Source organism: Rhinoderma darwinii, chromosome 7 (genome assembly GCF_050947455.1).
Source record: "Rhinoderma darwinii isolate aRhiDar2 chromosome 7, aRhiDar2.hap1, whole genome shotgun sequence".
NCBI lineage: Eukaryota > Metazoa > Chordata > Amphibia > Anura > Rhinodermatidae > Rhinoderma > Rhinoderma darwinii.
The window spans coordinates 134,884,543-134,902,068 of record NC_134693.1 but is presented as its reverse complement, the minus strand read 5'-3'; the positions used below and the strand labels follow the sequence as shown (position 1 = coordinate 134,902,068).

Sequence of the window (17,526 nt, the reverse complement as noted above, 5' to 3'; positions counted from 1 at the left end):
TCATTATGGAATATGACTGGTTCTTGCCGGCCGCTCCTCCATTTACCCAAACCCCTTTATTGATCTTAGAGCACCCTCCAGGGATTGGCAAAAGTCTTCTTCATGTGCCATACTGGGAGCAAATAATATGGCGACACATATCAATACCCGCCATCAGCCCTTCTTCCCTATGTTGAGTGACTCCACAGGTATCAAGCTGTGCTAAACCCTAAGGTCTTGCACAGATGGGGTCATATATACTATATGGCCAAAACTATGTGGACAGCTGTTCTAATTATTTAATTCAGGTGTTTTAGCCACACCTATTGCAAAAGGGTGCATAAAATCAAGCACACAGCCATTCATTCTCCATAGAAAAACATTGCTAGTAGTATGGGTTATACTAAAGATATATGCGACTTTAAATGTGACGCTGTCATAGGATGTCACCTTTGCGTCTCCGTGAAATTACTCATCTGCCAGATCTGCTCTGGTCACCTGTAAGTGTTATTCTCTACTAAATCTTCCCTGGTGACTTGTGTTATTATTATCATCAGCATTGTGAGAAACTAGACATGGACCGCACAATCCACAATATATACGTTGATCTGAGCCGCTAGGCATAATTTAGAAACATGAACATGAGGTTCTTTGTAAACATTTTGATCAAACTGTATAAGCCCACTTGCCACTTCACAGCAACCTCTTTAAAGTGGGTCCCTACTCTAATGGTTGCAGCACCGCATGGCGGCTACCGCCACCGCAGCACCGCTCCTGCAGAGTGCGCTCACCTTGCCATGCGCTCCTCATTTCCTTTGTTTTACTTGGTACCAGCACTCCACGCATTTGAAAAAATACCCAGCTGATTTTAATTCAGGAATTACCTCATAAGTGTTCCTGCTCTTGCTTGTGCTCTCAGTTGGCCACTGGGGGCGCATGGCAAGGTGAGCTCATTCCATCTGTTCACATGTTGTGGTGCTGTATGGTGGTGTCTGTTGCTGTAGTGCTGCACTTGTGGGGGGACGTGGCCCAGAGCCAAGGAGGCTTGGCACGGTCTGAAGGCATGGGTGCTTTTGGGCCCCTGGGTTGCTCCCTCTGCAGGAGCGGTGCTGCGGTGGTGGTAGCCGCCATGCGGTGCTGCAACCGCTAGAGTAGGGACCCACTTTAAAGAGGTCGCCGTGAAGTGGCAAGTGGGCTTATACAGTTTGATCAAAATGTTTACAAAGAACCTCATGTTCATGTTTCTAAATTATGCCTAGCGGCTCAGATCAACGTATATACTGTGGATTGTGCGGTCCATGTCTAGTTTCTCACAATGCTGTTATTATTATCATCTGCTAGATCTGCCCTGTTCACTTGTAAGTGTTATTATTATCTGCAAGATCTGCTAAGGTCACCTGTAAGTACTATAATTATCTGCCAGATCTGCTCATGTCACCTGTAAGTGTTATTATTATCTTCTAGATTTGCCCCGGTCACATGTAAGTGTTATTATCTGCTAGATTTGCCCTGGTCACCTGTAAGTATTGTTATTACATGCTAGATCTGCCCTTGTCACTTGCAAGTGCTATTATCTGCTAGATCTGCCCTGTCACCTGCAATGCCAAACACAACCCATGGACAGGTGTGGAGCTGTTTTTGGAAGAAAGCAGCCATGTTTTTATAAATTTGTACAATCCTTAATGTCCATCACATTCATGAGCACATCATAAAAAAAATAGCGGTGTCTGTCTTGTGTTTCAGGTATAAGGATAGGCCATCAATTTTAGTATCCACTGTTCTTTTTTATTGCTTTAACAAAAAAAAAACAGTAATACAATACAATCCCAACAATGACCAATATGGTCGCTCATAGACCATCAATTTTAAAAAAACGTGTAACGCCTTTAAAAGGAAAAACATTTCAAGTCTTTGAATTGTCGTCTTTAGTCCCAAAAAAATTCTGTTCAGGTCTTTTTTTACGTTACATACATTTTTGGAAAAGCTTGGTGACCCATCAATGTGGCCACCTTTACGGCTACCACAAAAAGTTAGGAGAAAAAGTAATCCAAAAAGTTAGAAGCTAGTTACAAATTACATCGGCCACTCGCTCTCCATTATGCAGAATGTTTTATATATTTTCTCTGAAACGATGATGTAACGATGATGTAACGATGATGTAACGATGATGTAACGATGATGTAACGATGATGTAACGATGATGTAACGATGAAGTAACGATGATGTAATGATGATGTAACGATGATGTAAGTATGATGTAACGATGACGTAACGATGATGTAACGATGATGTAATGATGCTGTTACGATGATGTAAGGATGATGTAATAACGATGATGTAATGATCTCTACCCTTTGTCTCTTCTGTAGACGGCATCCATAGTGTGACAGCCCAATGTGTCCTTCGTGTCCTCATCATTACAGAAGACATGTTGTCTAACAGTATCACGGTCCGTCTGGAGAACATGTCTCAGGAGCGGTTCCTCTCTCCTTTGTTGACTAGCTTCTTAGAGGGAGTATCAACCGTGTTGGCCACCCCAAAGGAGGACATCTTTATCTTCAACATCCAGAATGACACCGACGTGAAGAGCTCCATACTCAACATCAGCTTTTCTGCTCTCGTTCCCCAAGGTGATCGCTCACAGTTTTTCAGCTCAGAAGAGCTTCAGGAGCAACTGTACATGAAGAGGATGACGCTGACCTCGGCCTCCATGCTGGAGGTCCTACCATTTGATGATAACGTTTGTCTACGTGAACCCTGTGAAAACTATATGAAGTGCATATCGGTGCTCAAGTTTGACAGCTCGGCCCCTTTCATTGCTTCCGAGTCCATACTTTTCCGTCCAATTCACCCCATCACTGGTCTACGCTGCCGGTGCCCTCAAGGCTTCACTGGGGATTATTGTGAAATCGAGATTAATCTTTGTTACTCTAACCCTTGTCAAAATGGAGGCGTATGCGCCAGAAGAGAAGGAGGCTACACGTGTATATGCCAGGAACGCTTTACAGGTCAGTGTTTTTGTGATTATATTTTTTTATGGAGTCATAAGTAAATGCCCATAAGGAGTTCTAATGACTTAATTAACCTTTTAGAACTCCACAAAAAATTGTACCCTGCGTTCAAGGAACAAATTTGCTAATATTTTCTGGGTACATCCTGTGGATTTTGTTGCCATAAGTATATACAATGGCATAATGGAGCCTGATAGTGGACTAATATTGTGGCATGATGGGCTTACATGGTAGTATTGCGGGCTATTTGGTGGTATGTTGGGCTAATATGGTAGCATTATAGGCTTACATGATGCCTTTCTAGAGCTTTATGTTGGGATAGTGGTGTAATATGTTACTATTATAGAGCTGTGGTTGGTACGCTGGACTAATATGGTAATATTAATGATTAACGTAGTGGCATTACAGGTCTATGTGTTGGAATGCATGGCTAATTTGGTGGCACTACCGGTTTACATTAGGGCATTTTTTGGATATATATTGGCGAAATGGGTTAACATCATAGCGCCAAGGAGCTTCAATTGTGATTTACCAAACTTTTTGGGTTATTTTCTATTGATGTCTATGAAAGGTCTTACTGCCCCCAACACATAGTCAACCTGGTACTTGGAGTGGTCTAGCTCCTGAACTCTACACTAATTTCTTCATCCCTAATGTACCTAGAACCAGCAATAAAAGGGTTGTCCAGGTTTAGAAATATATAGCTGCTTTCTTCCAAAAACAGCGCCACACCTGTCTACAGGTTGTGTGTGGTATTGCAGCTCAGCTCCAGTGAAATGAATGACTGAGCTGTAATACAACACATAACCTTGTTTATAGGTATGGCACTGGTTTTGGAAGACAGCAGCCATGTTTTTCTAATCCTGGACAACCAGGATGCTATTGTTGTGTTGATATTTTTGACTTTGGACTTGAACCTTCAAGATAAACTAGATTTCCATAGCCAGAGAAATTGGGTTGAATCCAGCACGGACAGTTAATTAAAATGGAAGAAATAATTCCAAGTTTAATTGGCCAGTATGTTTGGCAGGTTAAAATCAGGAATAAGGAGCACGGTGTGACATCCTGATGTTGTGGGGAAAAAATTGTGGTAGTGGTAGATAGAAAGCCTACGCGCTGAAGCCATGATTAAGGACGCTTGGAGCGTCTGAAACGCGTAGGCTTTCTATCTACCACTACCACAATTTTTTCCCCACAACATCAGGATGTCACACCGTGCTCCTTATTCCTGATTTTAACCTGCCAAACATACTGGCCAATTAAACTTGGAATTATTTCTTCCATTTTAATTAACTGTCCGTGCTGGATTCAACCCAATTTCTCTGGTCTTGTCCAATGTGTGCCGACACAAGGATCCGTGCATGAACTTCCCTAGAACTACATCTGCATATCAAGGTGAGCTGGAGGTGCTTCTCTTTTTCTATCTGTGTAGATTTCCATAGCCACCGACCTCAAAGATGAAGACAACCAGGAGAAAATGAATGGATACCATAGATTCCCATTTCCTAGTAAAAATAAACCATAAACATGATTGCCCCAAGGGGTGGAAAAACATTGTAAACTTTTTGGAACCAGTTACCCCTCCAGGATCCAGCTTGACTTTGCCGATCAAAAATCATAGACATACAAAGAGTCTCAAAAAGTTTGGCACCGGTGGCTCCCGGGATTTATCCACCAGCGAATTACTCATGTTTCCAAAAATATCTAAAAAAAATTATTTATGGTACATTTTTATTGTTTTTGTGTTTGTTTGTATTACGATCGTTGACTAGTTGAGCAGAAAAATGCTTTACGTCCTCTTGAGTTGAGCTCAGCAAACATTATAGATCCGCTGGCTGCATTCCCTCGGGGGGCTTTATGTGGTTGGCTAGTTGACAATCAAGCCAACAGGTGCCGTACTGTAATTCTGCGCTGTTTACCCAGTATGAGTCTGTTTACCATCATGAAACTGGAGATTATACTGAATTCTGAGCAGCGTCTGGGGAATTGGTCTTGTAGGAGATGAATACGCACGGTCAAGTCGTAGGATGAACGCAGGCACTGTTTCATCTTCACCAAAGAAAATAAATAAATAGCATTTACGAAATGCGCCAAAAATACCTGGTACCAGGGCAGTCACTCATATTCTTAAAAAAATACGTGAATTTCTAACGAATGTAAAAAAAAAAAAAATTAACAATAATTATACATTTTTGAGTTTCCTCTTATATCAAGCCGGGTGACAACCATGATGGCCCACTTTTACAGCTTCCTCAGGGGTTGTCGTCTACTTTCCTAGATTTCCGATTGGCAAATGTGCTTAGTTATGTAGAGATACTGAAGCAGGGGGTGCTTGGCGACAACCCGCGTGGGAGCCGTAATGACTGTAACCTTTTGGTACCCAATTTTCCCTGAACAGATATAGCAAAAAATAGCTGAATCTAATTTTTGGATACTTAAAGGGGATTCCCAAGAATATATATTGATGACCTATCCTTAGGATGTATGATTGGTGCTGATATCCGCAGCTCCTCTTATATCGCTGCACATTTGTAAGCCACGGATTTTGGATCTTTTAATAAGAAAAACGGATGTAACAGGTGCCAAATTGTGCCTCAGTCAGGTTGAACTGCATTATATTAGGACAGCGCCACCTACTGGGAGACAGTGAAAGGGAAATATTTTGTGATCGATTGCACTGCTGGATGTGCCGCCAAATGTTAATTTGGCTCCTGCTATATCTGTATATTAGAAAAGTGACATTAGGAAGAGAAATGATTACATTTCCAGCTCTTGTCTGGCAACCACTAAGCGAATTTCCAAGAACTTCGCCTTCTTACTAGAAAAAAATGTATTGTTCTTTAAAAATCTCTTTCTCTCCACCCTTAACCCATGTAAGCGCTCTCCTTAACCCTTGTTAAGCTGTTACCCTTTAGTATCCGGTCCCTGGATTCCATCGACATCTCAGCTCCCGGCAGTACACGGGATTATAGGAATGTGTTCTTCCTTGCCTAACATTTCCATTTCGATTCCTTAAGGAATGTCTTGTGGTTGAAAAAGATAAAGGATTATTAATTTAAAACCCAAGCTTCTGAGACCGGAAGCGCAGGCGGCATTAATGTGTTTCTGTTTAGACGACTTGCTCGGGCAAATCTTCAATTAACTCTTTAGGCTCCAATGGGGAAATTGCACAAGTCATTATGGGCAAACAGAGTTTACCCTCAACCACCTCCGCGAGGACATCTGATAGACGGCCCTACAGTGTTTCTTGACAAGCTTTTTCCTAAAGTTACCCATAAACGTAATGGTAAGGGCATATGGATTCTCGCTTCTCGGCCTTTCGGCAAAGATCAAGTGTAGTATCTGTTCTTATGTGAGGTTCGTAATCCTCCCCGGCGGTGACAGAACGCCGAGGTGAGGGGCAGAGAACCACACGGTCATTGCTCTGGTGTACGCGTTTGGTCTAAAGCTACCATTTGTAGGTGATCAGGCAACCGCCGGATCGAGGTCTTGATGTTGGGTAGCTTGGAAGCCCGAGCTGCTAAATGCCCCAGGGCTGGTGACCCTGGGGTGCCCTAACTCACTGGGGGTGGGATCCCATTGAGCGATGGCACATTTGCACGCACTTGTCTTTCACGCTATTCGAGCACACACCTTTTATTTGCCCGGCTTTCTGACTGGGAGATGAGGAATTTTTATACCTGGCGGATGTCCAGGCGGTATCACAGCGCACATTCACTTATTTATTTATTTTTTTCACTGTGCGTTCGTCACGTTTTGTCACAAGTATTTTGGGACCCTCCCGAGGTCTAGGGGGAAAATGTGTGGCCCTCTGTTTCCGTTTTTTCCCTGCAACACCGGCCTCCCTTCTTCGGAGTGGAGGTGCAAGCTTCGGCAAGGGGGGTGGATCATCGATCTCGATCCTTTGGGCCTATGGTTCAGAGGGTCGGGGAATGGTTATGCGGGGCTATTATGAGTGGGGTGTGATGGGAGAATCCCTTTAAATCTATTAGAGGGGTGCCCCCATTTAGATCTGGAATAAGCATATGAGATCTCCAGTAGGTACCACATTTGGGATAGTCTACATTTGTGGTCATAGACAGCTGACCGTTCTAATTAGACAAAAATATGAACGTCGTCTCAGTTGAACTTGCCTGTCATCAGTAGCGGGATGAGCGAATACTCACTTTGCTGCCACTTGTCTCGAAAAGAGTAAGAAATTTCATTGGAAAGGTTGGAATTGGTAGGATCATCGAGCAGTCACCATAGATTGTGATAGATCTATTCTCTATCGCCGGCCAACTCTATTAGTTAGTCGGATAATTTTGTCTCTTGGCTTGTTCTGATTGGTTCCTCAGATAAATGTTTTTCTATAAAAGAAGACGCTCGGCAATTAAAAATGTGCAGTTACTCGTCTAATCGCTCTGCAATGTTCTAATGAGGCAGAGATATAGAGATGAGAGATACGGATGTATGGATCCTGGTATCCAGGGTGGTCCCTCCGAGAGGAAGTGACAGCGTCATCGGCGTCTCTGCGGACATACGGCATGGAGAAAAGGAAGATAGAACGATTTGTTTCTTTCAGACTCTCCGGGTGATCTGGGGTGAGACATATCCGCTTCCCTCCCCAAAAAAGATGCAGAGTTCTCATTTATCCTCTATTAATAGTACATGCCGAACTGAAGGACCGTACATCCGTGTGTCTATAGAGGAATCTCCGAGGGTGCTGGTCTTAAAGGGACAGTGTCATGGGCAGATGATGCTTTCTATAGAAGATCACATATGAGAGTGGTTTAAAATTATTCAGGATAACCTGTATGGGGGCAACTATTGCTGTAATGGCCAGGACAAAGAAATGGATGGATTATGATGGTCCCCAACTTGGTTGATCTCATCTAATGGGACTTTTCTGAGATTCTGTAAGATGGAGAAACCAAGATGGCACTCATGGCACACATATGGCATCTCTTGGAGTGACACTCGTTTTCGTCTTTAGGACCATGGTGGTATTCGACAAAGAGACAATGTCAAACATCTCCGTTCACTTCATATGTATGTGGGAAGGGAACCCCCAAAATGGCACCCAGGTCAGTTCCCACTTGTCTTCAGCCGTTACTTTGTGGTCGTAGCTAGGCTTTAACCTAGCCCTTTTATCTAAATACCTTGGCCAAGGCATAGCGGCTTTTTAGTGCCCAGCCCTCCTGGCACTGAGCACCCGTGACTCTTGCCCCACGAGCCCTTCCCCCAGCTACGCCCCTGGTGGTGATGGTAGAGAAGACTTTCTATGTAGTTCTGTAGAACTGTCAAAGGGAAAAGGGGAAGCTGAGATCAGTCACCAGTTTACTTGCCATCAGGTCCAATTTTACAATATGGCTGAAAATGCTCTTTAGAGTTCCATGATTACCAGTTAACATGTGCCAGGCGTGCCCAGCTATGAGGTGCATGCAGTTCAGGTGGGTGCAGCGTTTCCATTACACGTAAACGGAGAGGGGAGGGGGGATTCTGAGGGCGTGCAATCATAAATCATGTTTCGCCTGGCAGCCTGTGGCATCCGTTCCTTTATTTCCCCCCCTTGGCTTTTACTGGCACACGCCGTGCTGACAGGACAACATTAATGAAGGTGTCTGCAGCGCTTTCCCCACACGTGAATATATTAACCATAAATAAAAAATGGAAATTGCTAAAAAAAAAAAATGTCTGGGAAGATGCACAAAAGCCTCAAAAACAAATCTATTGAATTCCTCCGCAACGTGTAATTATTTGTAAGATAAGCTAAGCCTGCAATAATTAACCCCAGCCATTGGAAACCATCTGCACTCCGTTAGCATTTCATGACGGTATCTGGTTCACGTTCGCGATTTTCTCTGCCGCATACAAAAACATTCATAATTCCGGGAGAAGTCAACAAAGGAAATCTTATTAATTAAAGCAGAAAATTCAATCAGGAACAAGATGAGATGTGGCAACTGCAGATGACGGAGAAGGTAGGAGGCCTCCAAACCACCAACGTAAAATGGATTTCTGTATTTTTTTGGGATGGGCGGCCAATTTGCCCACTCTATAATGCCATTGAGACCAGTACGTTATACATTACACGTATCTTAATATTTAGGGGAAAGGGCAGTGACGACCTCTCTGGCTACAACAAAATGGCCTTTAGAGTGGTTGGAAAGGGTAGTTTAAAGGGGTATTCCGGTTACAACAAGTTAACCCCTATCCGAGGTGCAGTGTTCAGCTTCTTCCGGAGCTGCCATAGAGAATGAATGGAACAGTGCGCATGAGCGACCTCCAGCTCGGGTTAAAAAGAGGAGTTCCGGACCCCCGTTCTCATAAAAGGTGGGTGTCCGAGCTGTCAGACACCCACCGATCAGAAAGTTACCCCATACCCTACGGCTAGGAGGTAAATAGTTGTAACCGGAATACCCCTTTAATTCCTAAGAAAGCCTTAGGGTGAGTTCACACCTAACATGAATACTTTTTATTGAGGGTTTTTCCCATTGAATTCAATGGGGAGGTAAAAATCGCAATAAATAGCAGATGTTGCAGCTTTTCCACCGCAAAAATCTTGATTCCGCCCAAAAAATCTCAACTCCGAAAAAAAAAATCTTATACCTACCCAAAATTCTGTGCTTCTTCGTCCAGGCCGGCCTCCTGGGATGACGTTTCATCCCATGTGACCGCTGCAACCAATCACCGGCTGCAGTGGTCACATGGAATAAAACGTCATCCTAGGAGGCCGGCCTGCAGGACGTCGGAGGGTAAGAATTGATGGATTTTCTTACCTCTTCTGTTCTCCGCAGCTGACATTCCGGCCGAAAAGCTGCACCACAATTAGATGCGGTTTTTCGTCCGGAACTCCCTGCGGTCGCCGGTGTGGATACGTTGCGTACCTTCTTATGCAGGGTGTCCACACTATGTGAACATAGCCTTATTGCCCTTAGTTCAGGGTAATTCCTGCGTCATAGGACAGACTGGTCGTCTAGGATGAGCTGACAACCCCATTGTGGTTATTAGGCAATGTATCCTTGGCGATCCTCACACCCTTGATCTTGATCGACTGTTTTAGCCGCCCTCTTCAGGCTTGAGGGGGCAGCACCAAAACGATTTTTACTCAAGTGGCATTTCTAGAATCTGAGATTTGCGCTAAGTGCAGGTTGGCACCGGGTTCCTTCTCCCATGGGCCCCATATCAGTAGTATAGCAGATATGCCACTGGTCATTTTATACTTGCAGATTATTTTGCTTATTCCATGTGAAAGGTCGGGCAAATCCTGTGCCCCAATTAACCCTTTCTTATCTTACAGCCCGGACAGTCTGTATTTTGGAATATATGGATATTATCCGTATGACTACTTTCGCCCTGATGTTTAATATAATCCAGACCCGAGTTTAAATACCATTTAATAGAATCATCTGTCAATTATTCCTCTCAGGACAGATGCAGCGCTGGAGGTACAGCAGAGTCCATTAGGTTTTTGGGATTATCAGATTACATAGCACTAAGGAGGTTTCATCTATACAGAGCTATAAACCCTCAATGGTGGGATTCCTGTACAGTCTCAGGTCTTCTAAAACAATAACCCCTAGAAATTCACACATCAACAATAGGAATGTGTCATTAGCCCAGGATACTTTGCTTTAGAATATCCCACAAATAACCATATAACACATGAGCACAGTCAAGACCATTTGTCTACTATATGCCCCTTATGTACAATAATATAGTTAGTAGTTACATTCTTCTATATAGGAGGCAGTATTATAGTAGTTATATTCTTGTATATAGGGGCAGTGTTATAGTAGTTATATTCTTGTATATAGGGGCAGTATTCTAGTAGTTATATTCTTGTATATAGGAGCAGTATTATAGTAGTTAGGGGGCAGTATTATAGTAGTTATATTCTTGTATATAGGGGCCAGTATTATAGTAGTTATATTCTTGTATATAGGAGCAGTATTATAGTAGTTATATTATTGTATATAGGGGGCAGTATTATAGTAGTTATATTCTTGTATATAGGGGGCAGTATTATAGTAGTTATATTCTTGTATATAGGAGCAGTATTATAGTAGTTATATTCTTGTATATAGGGGGCAGTATTATAGTAGTTATATTCTTGTATATAGGGGGCAGTATTATAGTAGTTATATTCTTGTATATAGGAGCAGTATTATAGTAGTTATATTCTTGTATATAGGAGCAGTATTATAGTAGTTATATTCTTGTATATAGGGGGCAGTATTATAGTAGTTATATTCTTGTATATAGGAGCAGTATTATAGTAGTTATATTCTTGTATATAGGGGGCAGTATTATAGTAGTTATATTCTTGTATATAGGGGGCAGTATTATAGTAGTTATATTCTTGTATATAGGAGCAGTATTATAGTAGTTATATTCTTGTATATAGGAGCAGTATTATAGTAGTTATATTATTGTATATAGGTGCAGTATTATAGTAGTTATATTCTTGTATATAGGAGCAGTATTATAGTAGTTATATTCTTGTATATAGGAGCAGTATTATAGTAGTTATATTCTTGTATATAGGGGGCAGTATTATAGTAGTTATATTCTTGTATATAGGAGCAGTATTATAGTAGTTATATTCTTGTATATAGGAGCAGTATTATAGTAGTTATATTCTTGTATATAGGGGGCAGTATTATAGTAGTTATATTCTTGTATATAGGGGGCAGTATTATAGTAGTTATATTCTTGTATATAGGAGCAGTATTATAGTAGTTATATTCTTGTATATAGGAGCAGTATTATAGTAGTTATATTATTGTATATAGGTGCAGTATTATAGTAGTTATATTCTTGTATATAGGAGCAGTATTATAGTAGTTATATTATTGTATATAGGGGGCAGTATTATAGTAGTTATATTCTTGTCTATAGGGGCAGTATTATAGTAGTTATATTCTTGTATATAGGAGCAGTATTATAGTCGTTATATTCTTGTATATAGGGGGCAGTATTATAGTAGTTATATTCTTGTATATAGGGGCAGTATTATAGTAGTTATATTCTTGTATATAGGAGCAGTATTATAGTAGTTATATTCTTGTATATAGGAGCAGTATTATAGTAGTTATATTATTGTATATAGGTGCAGTATTATAGTAGTTATATTCTTGTCTATAGAGGGCTGTATTATGGTAGTTATATTCTTGTATATAGGAGCAGTATTATAGTAGTTATATTCTTGTATATAGGGGCAGTATTATAGTAATTATATTCTTGTGTATAGGGGCAGTATTATAGTAGTTATATTCTTGTATATATGGGCAGTATTATAGTAGTTATATTCTTGTATATAGGAGCAGTATTATAGTAGTTATATTTTTGTATATAGGTGGCAGTATTATAGTCGTTATATTCTTGTATATAGGGGGCAGTATTATAGTAGTTATATTCTTGTATATAGGGGGAAGTATTATAGTAGTTTATATTCTTGTATATAGGGGCAGTATTATAATAGTTATATTCTTGTATATAGGGGCAGTATTATAGTAATTATATTCTTGTATATAGGGGCAGTATTATAGTAGTTATATTCTTGTATATAGGGGTCAGTATTATAGTAGTTATATTCTTGTATATAGGGGCAGTATTATAGTAGTTATATTCTTGTATATAGGGGCAGTATTATAGTAGTTATATTTTTGTATATAGGGGCAGTATTATAGTAATTATATTATTGTATATAGGGGCAGTATTATAGTAGTTATATTCTTGTATATAGGGGCAGTATTATAGTAGTTATATTCTTGTATATAGGGGCAGTATTATAGTAGTTATATTCTTGTATATAGGGGCAGTATTATAGTAGTTATATTCTTGTATATAGGGGCAGTATTATAGTAGTTATATTCTTGTATATAGGGGTCAGTATTATAGTAGTTATATTCTTGTATATAGGGGCAGTATTATAGTAATTATATTATTGTATATAGGGGCAGTATTATAGTAGTTATATTATTGTATATATGTGCAGTATTATAGTAGTTATATTCTTGTCTATAGAGGGCTGTATTATGGTAGTTATATTCTTGCATATAGGAGCAGTATTATAGTAGTTATATTGTATATAGGGGCAGTATTATAGTAGTTATATTCTTGTATATAGGGGCAGTATAAGGGCATGACCACACGTGGCGGATTTCCTCCGCAACTGTCCGCATCAATGCCGCACAGAATCTGCGTTGCAGATTCTGCAGCGGATCTGCACAAAATGTGCAGAAAATTGATGCGGACTGGCCGCTGCGGACTGCAGGAAAAGTGCTTCTCTTCTCCCTATTCAGTGCAGGATAGAGAGAAGGGACAGCACTTTCCCTAGTGAAAGTCAAAGAAATTCATACTTACCGGCCGTTGTCTTGGTGACGCGTCCCTCTTTCGGCATCCAGCCCGACCTCCCTGGATGACGCTCCAGTCCATGTGACCGCTGCAGCCTGTGCTTGGCCTGTGATTGGCTGCAGCCGTCACTTACACTGAAACGTCATCCTGGGAGGCCGGACTGGAGACAGAAGCAGGGAGTTCTCGGTAAGTATGAACTTATATTTTTTTTTACAGATACATGTATATTGAGATCGGTAGTCACTGTCCCGGGTGCAGAAACAGTTACTGCCGATCGCGTAACTCTTTCAGCACCCTGGACAGTGACTATTTACAGACGTCTCCTAGCAACGCTCCCGTCATTACGGGAGCCCCATTGACTTCCTCAGTCTGGCTGTAGACCTAGAAATACATAGGTCCAGCCAGAATGAAGAAATGTCATGGTAGTAAAAACAATACGCTCCGCAGCACACATAAGATCTGCGGACTTCATTGCGGAATTTTGACTCTCCATTGAAGTCAATGGAGAAATTCCGCCATGAGTCCGCAACCAGTCCGCCACTGCTCCGCAACAGACAGAGCATGCTGCGGACACCAAATTCCGCTCCGCAGCCTATGCTCCGCAGCGGAATTGTACGCATCGTGTAAACGAACACTGCTAAATTAAAGTGAAAGTCAATGGAGAAACGGCTCCGCTGCGGATTAACGCTGCGGAGTGTCCGCAGCGGAATTTAAGTGAAATTCCGCCATGTGTGAACCCGCCCTTATAGTAGTTATATTCTTGTCTATAGAGGGCTGTATTATGGTAGTTATATTCTTGTATATAGGAGCAGTATTATAGTAGTTATATTCTTGTATATAGGAGCAGTATTATAGTAGTTATATTCTTGTATATAGGGGCAGTATTATAGTAGTTATATTCTTGTATATAGGGGCAGTATTATAGTAGTTATATTCTTGTATATAGGAGCAGTATTATAGTAGTTATATTCTTGTATATAGGGGCAGTATTATAGTAATTATATTATTGTATATAGGGGCAGTATTATAGTAGTTATATTCTTGTATATAGGGGCAGTATTATAGTAGTTATATTCTTGTATATAGGGGCAGTATTATAGTAGTTATATTCTTGTATATAGGGGCAGTATTATAGTAGTTATATTCTTGTATATAGGAGCAGTATTATAGTAGTTATATTCTTGTATATAGGAGCAGTATTATAGTAGTTATATTATAGTATATAGGTGCAGTATTATAGTAGTTATATTCTTGTCTATAGAGGGCTGTATTATAGTAGTTATATTCTTGTATATAGGAGCAGTATTATAGTAGTTATATTCTTGTATATAGGGGCAGTATTATAGTAATTATATTCTTGTGTATAGGGGCAGTATTATAGTAGTTATATTCTTGTATATATGGGCAGTATTATAGTAGTTATATTCTTGTATATAGGAGCAGTATTATAGTAGTTATATTTTTGTATATAGGTGGCATTATTATAGTAGTTATATTCTTGTATATAGGGGGCAGTATTATAGTAGTTATATTCTTGTATATAGGGGGCAGTATTATAGTAGTTATATTCTTGTATATAGGGGCAGTATTATAATAGTTATATTCTTGTATATAGGGGGCAGTATTATAGTAGTTCTATTCTTGTATATAGGGGCAGTATTATAGTAATTATATCCTTGTATATAGGGGCAGTATTATAGTAGTTATATTCTTGTATATAGGGGTCAGTATTATAGTAGTTATATTCTTGTATATAGGGGCAGTATTATAGTAGTTATATTATTGTATATAGGGGCAGTATTATAGTAGTTATATTCTTGTATATAGGAGCAGTATTATAGTAGTTATATTCTTGTATATAGGAGCAGTATTATAGTAGTTATATTATTGTATATAGGTGCAGTATTATAGTAGTTATATTCTTGTCTATAGAGGGCTGTATTATAGTAGTTATATTCTTGTATATAGGGGTCAGTATTATAGTAGTTATATTCTTGTATATAGGGGCAGTATTATAGTAGTTATATTATTGTATATAGGGGCAGTATTATAGTAGTTATATTCTTGTATATAGGAGCAGTATTATAGTAGTTATATTCTTGTATATAGGAGCAGTATTATAGTAGTTATATTCTTGTATATAGGGGCAGTATTATAGTAATTATATTCTTGTGTATAGGGGCAGTATTATAGTAGTTATATTCTTGTATATAGGGGCAGTATTATAGTAGTTATATTCTTGTATATAGGAGCAGTATTATAGTAGTTATATTCTTGTATATAGGGGCAGTATTATAGTAGTTATATTCTTGTATATAGGGGCAGTATTATAGTAGTTATATTCTTGCACATAGGGGGCAGTATTATAGTAGTTATATTCTTGTACATAGGGGCAGTATTATAGTAGTTATATTCTTGTACATAGGGGCAGTATTATAATAGTTATAATGCTGCCCCTATATAGAAAAATATAACTACTATAATACTGCCCCTATGTGCAAGAATATAACTACTATAATACTGCTCCTATATACAAGAATATAACTACTATAATACTGCCCCTATGTACAAGAATATAACTACTATAATACTGCCCCCTATATACAAGAATATAACTATTATAATACTGCCCCCTATGTACAAGAATATAACTACTATAATATTGCCCCTATATACACGAATATAACTACTATAATACTGCCCCTATATACAAGAATATAACTACTTTAATACTGCCCCTATATACAAGAATATAACTACTATAATACTGCCCCTATATACAAGAATATAACTACTATAATACTGTCCCTATATACAAGAATATAACTACTATAATACTGCTCCTATATACAAGAATATAACTACTATAATACTGCCCCTATATACAAGAATATAACTACTATAATACTGCCCCCTATGTGTAGGGGTAGAGTATCTTCAGTATATATAGGGGGTGACATGGTCTGTACCTGTGTATATGCGTCCACCTCTCAATTTACAATATTGTTACAAAAGCCTTTTTGCCAGTTGCAGTAGAACATGTTTTGTGGAGTTCGGAGAAGTGTTAATGTATTTCTTAATTCAGGACAGTGGATCAATAAAGGGATTGTGCCTGGATTGGAAGACAGATAAGATCAAACACACAATACTCAGGTCTTCATTAGCTCTGTATGCGGCTTCTTCCACCCTTTTATTTCCTTTGATAAGCCAGGAATATCTCTTCTCCTGAATCTCATGCTGAGTATCTCACCAGCACCCAAAGGGTCAAACAGATCTTCTGTCAGACTGAAGGAACGGTTTCGTCATTCACCTTCATTCTATTCTGGGCAGACCCCCCACTTGAGAATTTACATTTTTGTTAGACTTAATTGGTATTTAATATACTAATCTGTTAATTATTAGTCCCGAGGAACACGCTTATAGGGATAATTCCATCCGCTCAACTCTTTGATGTGCTAAGACAACGCAGGAACCATTGACTTTTTGTCTAGCCTCAGACTCCACAAGCTATCCACATGTAAGATAGGAAGCCAGGGTTGTATACTAGATTGTGGAAGACATTAGATATGATACCATTGTCTGTATATACTACCTGCAGGCAAAACTTATGAAAATCAGGTCATAGGGGGCAGTATTGTAGTAATTATATTCTTGTATATAGGGGACAGTATTGTAGTAGTTATATTCTTGTATATAGGGGGCAGTTTTATAGTAGTTCTATTCTTGTATATAGGAGCAGTATTATAGTAGTTATATTCTTGTATACAGGAGCAGTATTATAGTAGTTATATTTTTGTATATAGGAGGCAGTGTTATAGTAGTTATATTCTTGTACATAGGGGGCAGTATTATAGTAGTTATATTCTTGTACATTGGGGCAGTATTATAGTAGTTATATTCTTGTATATAGGGGGCAGTATTATAGTAGTTATATTCTTGTATATAGGAGCAGTATTATAGTAGTTATATTATTGTATATAGGGGGCAGTATTATAGTAGTTATATTCTTGTATATAGGGGCAGTATTATAGTAGTTATATTGTATATAGGGGCAGTATTATAGTAGTTATATTCTTGTTTATAGGGGCAGTATTATAGTATATTCTTGTACATAGGGGGCAGTATTATAGTAGTTATATTCCTGTATATAGGAGGCAGTATTATAACAGTTATATTCTGGTATATAGGAGCAGTA

At 39.3% G+C, this 17,526-nt stretch overlaps 1 protein-coding gene and 1 pseudogene across 3 annotated transcripts in view; both read left to right on the top strand.

Moving 5' to 3' along the window:
• The window catches only part of CELSR3 (cadherin EGF LAG seven-pass G-type receptor 3), a 105,779-nt gene that overhangs the window by 30,700 nt on the left and 57,553 nt on the right, over nt 1-17,526 (top strand). For all 3 annotated transcript variants that reach the window (XM_075831746.1, XM_075831745.1, XM_075831747.1), the window contains exon 2: nt 2,349-2,987. In XM_075831746.1, the coding sequence (XP_075687861.1) occupies nt 2,349-2,987 (639 nt within the window). The remainder of the gene's footprint in view (nt 1-2,348; nt 2,988-17,526) is intronic.
• Nucleotides 6,294-6,403, top strand: LOC142658224 (U2 spliceosomal RNA; annotated as a pseudogene).